Raw genomic sequence first — 6,185 nt, 5'->3', positions numbered from 1 at the left:
ACTCTGTCCTCTAGGGGCGCTGTGGGTCAGAGTAGACTCCACAGCAATGGGTTTGGATTTGCTTTGGTGGTTGTTGCTCACTGGTGATGAGTGGATTCTGATACATTTTCACCTCACTCGTCACCAAGTAGAACTGCTTCGTGGGGTTTTCAAAGCTGTGACCTTAAGGCCAGCAGGTCACCAGGCGTCCGTTCCACAGTACAGACGGTGGATCCAAGCTTCCAGCCTTCGGTTAGCAGCCAAGCACTTACCTGTCGTGCCACCAGGGTTCCTTGTTTGCACAGTACGTTTCTCAGCATTGAGAATCTAGAGAGTTCATACTACAGTGAAAGCTGACGTAGCACGTCCATGCCTCTCCCCAGCCATGCCGGTGACGGTGACGCGCACGACCATCACCACCACCACGTCGTCCTCCTCCGGCCTGGGCTCCCCCACCATCGTGGGGTCCCCCCGGGCGCTCACGCAGCCCCTGGGCCTCCTCCGTCTACTGCAGCTGCTGTCCACCTGTGTGGCCTTCTCGCTGGTGGCCAGTGTAGGAGCCTGGGTGGGGACCATGGGCGACTGGTCCATGTTCACCTGGTGTTTCTGCTTCGCCGTGACCCTGATCATTCTCATCGTGGAGGTGTGCGGGCTCCAGCCCCGCTTCCCGCTGTCCTGGCGCAACTTCCCCATCACCTACGCCTGCTACGCCGCCCTCTTCTGCCTGTCCACGTCCATCATCTACCCCACCACGTACGTCCAGTTCTTGCCCCATGGCCGCGTCCGGGACCATGCCATCGCCGCCACCGTCTTTTCCTGTGTAGCCTTTGTGGCTTACGCCACCGAAGTGGCCTGGACCCGGGCCCGGCCCGGCGAGATCACCGGGTACATGGCCACCGTGCCAGGCCTCCTCAAGGTGCTGGAGACCTTTGTGGCCTGCGTCATCTTCGCCTTCCTCAGTAACCCGGGCCTGTACCAGCACCGGGCGCCGCTGGAGTGGTGCGTGGCCGTGTATGCCATCTGCTTCATCCTGGCGGCCGTGGCCATCCTCCTGAACCTGGGCGACTGCACCAACGCGCTGCCCATCCCCTTCCCCAGCTTCCTCTCGGGCCTGGCGTTGCTGTCCGTCCTGCTCTACGCCACGGCCCTCGTCATCTGGCCCCTCTACCAGTTTGACGAACGCTACGGCGGCCAGCCGCAGCGGTCCCGGGATTCCTCCTGCAGCTACTCACACGTCCACCGCATCTGCCCCTGGGACCGCCGCCTAGCCGTGGCCATCTTGACCGCCGTCAACCTGCTGGCCTACGTGGCCGACCTGGTGTACTCTGCCCGCCTGGTCTTCGTCAGGGTCTGAGAAGCTGCCCAGTGGCTCCCGGCGCCCCTCTCCCCAACCTCCCGTCTCCTCGGGTTTCTTGACTCGATTTGTGTACCATCTTCCGTTTCCTCTGCCGTCTCCCTCCTCCTCACGCTCCTCCTGCCGTACGTCCTACGTGCCCCTCCTCCTGACGTCCATCCTACGTGCCCCTCCTCCTGACGTCCATCCTACGTGCCCCTCCTCCTGACGTCCATCCTACGTGCCCCTCCTCCTGACGCCGTCCGTCCTACGTGCCCCTCCTCCACCTTTCTCGTTGCCCCTTTGCTCCCTGTTGTGTTCTGAGCCATTTCGTCCATCTTTCCTCGGGGCTGCCGTACGGTTTGTCCTGTTTCCTCCTCCCATCTGCCTTCTTCCTGTGTCCTTTCCCCACCTTCCTGTCTCCTGTTTCCTTGGGAGCCCTGAGACTTCTTTCTCCCCTCCCCCACCTCCAAAGGTGCTGAGTTCACATCCCACCACCCCTCATTGCAGCTGTTCGTGCCCTTGGCCTTCTAAGGGTCTCATTGCCAAAGCATGCCTGCTCGCTCTGCCCGTGCCTTAGTTGAAGTGTGTGTGTGTGTGTGTGTATATTTTGGGGGGGATCGTTACGGATTGGGCCCCCTTTCTCCCAATGGAGGAGGGTATACTGTACACCCCCCTTTAAGTTTAAAAAAAAAAGAAACAACTCTAGAGGTTAATGATTTCTAGTAGGCTGGAGGCTTTAAGCACTGACCCTCCAGAGTTTTTGTCAGGCTTACAAAAAACCAAACACTGCCTAGAGGCCATCTTAAAGGGAACAAGTGGTAGATGCTTTGGTGTCCGGGAGCCCCTACAAAGCAGCCAGGTGCCATGCCACACTGTCTTGAAGACAACTGTTTGAAGTACACCTGAGGGGCAGTGACGTGGCCTTCCAGCCTCAGTGTTAAGAATCATGTATCCTTTTTTTTCTGGGCGGACAAAATGGCCACTGCCGGCCTTAAAGGCAATGTCAGCCTGATTTTTTTTTCTTTCCTGGTCACAAAAACGTTACTGGGTGGTCTTTAAGAGGGCCATTTCTTTTAAATTTCTTTTTTTGGGGGGGGGGTGCCCCAAGAACCGTATTGCTTGAGTGTGTGGTGTGCACGCACGTGTTTCTGTGTGCTAGTGACAACTGCTGCTGCTTCCTGCTTCTCTGGGACTCACCGCCATAACGTGATATATATAAATGTATAAATATATATTTTATTTTTTTTTTTAAATTCCCTGGAGCTTCCGGTTCCCCTCGACTCCCGCCGTCAGTCATACAAGGCTCGTGCCTTCCTCTACTCCCACATTCATAACATTCGATTTCTTTTTTTTTTTTTTACGTCAATATAACATTAAAGGAGGACTGGTGTGTTCTTTATTACCGGGGAGGGCTCCAGAGTGGGGGCAAGGCCCCGATTCCGAGGTCAGGTGGGAGGAGGGGGTTGGAGACAACCTTGGCTTGTGTCCGGACACGGGAGCGAGTGAGTTGAGGTCATCGGAGTCCTCCCGCAGACCAAGCGAGCTGGTGGGGTACAGAGCAATGAGAACTCGGCCCCTGTGGGTCCCAGCTGCCGTTGATTGATTCTGACCCGTGGGGCCCCCGCGTCTGTCAGGGTACCACTGCTCTCAGGAAGCTTTCAAAGACCGGTTTTGCAGAGGCAGCTAACCAGACTTCCTTCCAAGGCGCCTGTGGACTCGAACTCCCAGCCCTCTGAGCACGTCAACCGCCAGCCCCACCCAGGGAGTCCACCGCAGAAACAGTCTGCAAGGGGAGTCTGGCAGGTCTCCTCTCAGTTCCCTCCTCCCACCTTCCTCCCGGTAGAGGCCCCTCGAGAACTCAGGACTTGACCATACCTGCCGCCCTCTCCTGAGTCACTGCTCATCAAACACTCCATTTTTCCTCCTAAACGCCACTCGTACCTGGTGCCTCCCCAGCCCCATTTCATCTTTCACCTGGGCTATTCGCTGCCTCGACTGCTGGTCCCAGACGCGCTCTTGAGGCACCCACGTCTCATCCCACCTCTCTGCTCAAGGCTTTCCGCAGCCCACGCCACAGAGCCTACCGAGTACGATCAGAGCCCGTTCAGGATCCGAAGTCCCCCATTCAAGACCTTCAGGCTCTGCTGGCCCAGGACTCCCTGGGTGGGGCACACACCATTATACACTCAACCACTAACCGAAAGCTTGGTGGTCAGCCAGTGCCGGGTTACCCAACAAGCAAGTTAAGCACGGTTTACTTGTGCTTACTCATCTGTAACAATGTCCCATCTGTGCACCACATCAAAGATCCTGCTTCTAGCTAGGGCTAGCATCTTTCTCCGAACCCCACAGCACCTTCCTACAGAATCAAAGCCTCTTTTCAGAGTTATAATCCCCGACAGGGACAGAGTGCCTAATAAATGAGGTAAACACGGGCTTACTTGTGCTTACTTCATTGCAGTGAACACTAACGTGTTGCACCACAGAGGCAGTGAAACTCGTGAAACTGTCAAAACATGTCAAAAAACAAACTCACACAGCGGCCACAGGCCTTTTTGTCACGCAGGGCATTTTCTCAGGCTTCCAGAGTGAAATGACGTCAGACAGAAATGGAAAGTCACAGAACACATGCTGATTTAGGAGTCTGCCACGGACCCAGCAAGACCAGGTTCCAGTATTTCAACAGCAAACCCACTGCATGGAGTCCAGTCTGACTCACAGCGCCTCTAGAGGACAGAGTGGAACTGCCCACAGGGTCTCCAAGGCTGTCAGTCTTCACAGAAGCAAAGCCCAAACCACACCCACTGCCCTGGAGTCCATTCTGACCCACAGCGCCCCTAGAGGACAGAGTGGAACTGCCCCACAGGGTCTCCAAGGCTGTCAGTCTTCACAGAAGCAAAGCCCAAACCACATCCACTGCCCTGGAGTCTATTCTGACCCACAGCGCCCCTAGAGGACAGAGTGGAACTGCCCCACAGGGTCTCCAAGGCTGTCAGTCTTCACAGAAGCAAAGCCCAAACCACATCCACTGCCCTGGAGTCTATTCTGACCCACAGCGCCCCTAGAGGACAGAGTGGAACTGCCCCACAGGGTCTCCAAGGCTGTCAGTCTTCACAGAAGCAAAGCCCAAACCACATCCACTGCCCTGGAGTCTATTCTGACCCACAGCGCCCCTAGAGGACAGAGTTTCCATAGAGTTTCCAAGGCTGTCAATCTTTATCAAGTGGACTGCCCTCTTTCTCCAGCACAGTGGCTGGTGGGTTCCACCTTTCAATTAGCAGTTGAGCGCTTCACCACTGTGCCACCAGGGCTCGTTTCCAGCACCACAGCCCTATACAACCCTCTCTGAGCAGGGTTCAGGACTCCCTGTCGTCCAGGGAGAAGTCACCAGGCACACTTCGGAAGTCACCGATTCCTGGCCCAAGACTAACGCCGACTTTGCTGAGGAAGTGAATAGCTGTGGGACTGCACAGCTATAAACAAACGGCCCTCGCCCCGCGGGGCCTCGGGAAAACAGCCCAAGGAACGAAGGGATGCGAAACCCATGACAAACTGTTCGCTACAGATTAACAAGTAAGCACAAGTTAGCCCCTGCTTTACTTATTGGGTAATCTGCTTCCAACTCAAACTGCCCCAGAGGTGCCTCAGACACAGGCCTGGTGGCTGCTTCCAAAAGGCCACAGCCTTGAATACTCACCTTATGGAGAAGCTCCTGTCTGCACATGGGTGCCAGGGGCTGGAATCAACCGGAGGGGTGCTAACAAGGTCTGACCCTGCCTACGTTTGCGCCATTCATTCCACCTGCTCCCAGCTAAGCTCCCTGCCGCGGCAGCCCTTGATAAAGATTCAGGGAATTCCCCCAGCCACCGCCACCCTGCAGACGGTCACTCTCCCATCTGAGGACAGTGACAGGTAGATCGGTGAGTGCCGGGAAATGCCAGGGTCATCCGACCCATTTGCCACACCTACACCTGCACAAGCCACTGGGAAGAGGTACTGCAAGGAGCCCTGGGGGCCTCTGGGGCTTTCAGCTGCTAAGCCAAAGGTTGGGGGTTTGAACCCACCCAGTGGCTCTGCAGGAGAATGACCTGGAGAGACAGAGACCAGAACTAGATGGTTCCCTGCTACCACAACTGCCCTTCCTGAGCGGGGTCAAGACAGATGGTCCTGGAGAAAGCAGGAGGCAACTGCAGAACAAAGTTTAAGATCTTATTAAAAAATAAATAAAAGCAGACTTACTGACCTGAGGAGGCTCCCAGTCTCGTTTTAAACTTTAAACTGAAACTAATCCCAGAGGTCACCTTTCATTTCAAGTAAGTAACAGATTGACCCATAAACTGTCTCATCCCTGAGTACTGTATTCTTTTATATATTTTTCAACATAAAATAATTTATTTGAGATCAAACGGTCACCCTTTGCACCAAAGCAAAAATGAGAAGGTCAGGAGGGGACAGGGAAGTGAGAATATTGGCCACGGAACCGGCAGAAGGAACTAATGAGAGTGTTGACACAGTGTGGAGGGTGTAATCAATGTCACTCAACAGCTTGCGTAGAAATCGTCAAATGGAAACCCCATTGTACAGAGACACACACGCCTATATACAACTACAGCCTTGCAAACGCAGCGGGGCAGTTCTGTCGCACGGGGTCAGGTCCCTGTGGGTTAACGATTGACCCAACGTTGCAAGTGAGGGAAGGGTCACCTGGAACCACTCCGTCCCTCCCGGTGAAGCAAGGCTTCCATTGGCCTCTGCAGCGACCTCCCCTCGCTGTGACCGACACCCCTCCCCGCCTTCTCCAAGGGTGACTGTCCTCGCCTCCGGCATCCCGTGCTACACCCCTCTCTGGGCGGCACCAGAACAGGCCTAG

The 6,185-nt window shown here is 55.5% G+C and overlaps 1 protein-coding gene across 1 annotated transcript; it reads left to right on the top strand.

The window, feature by feature from the left end:
- Window positions 1-364: 364 nt before the first annotated feature.
- Window positions 365-1,333, top strand: MYADM (myeloid associated differentiation marker). The gene has a single exon (XM_007956936.1). It carries the CDS (start codon window positions 365-367, stop codon window positions 1,331-1,333), a length of 969 nt encoding a protein of 322 aa, XP_007955127.1.
- Window positions 1,334-6,185: the final 4,852 nt, after the last annotated feature.

The sequence above is a fragment of the Orycteropus afer genome, unplaced genomic scaffold (genome assembly GCF_000298275.1).
Source record: "Orycteropus afer afer isolate SDZICR_OR568_19922 unplaced genomic scaffold, OryAfe1.0 scaffold00689, whole genome shotgun sequence".
NCBI lineage: Eukaryota > Metazoa > Chordata > Mammalia > Tubulidentata > Orycteropodidae > Orycteropus > Orycteropus afer.
Note: the sequence above shows the minus strand (reverse complement) of the source record. Positions and strands in the feature narration are given on the sequence as shown.

Excerpts from the sequence above, each read along its gene's own strand:
- MYADM (XM_007956936.1), top strand. The coding sequence starts at position 365 with ATGCCGGTGACGGTGACGCGCACGACCATCACCACCACCACGTCGTCC.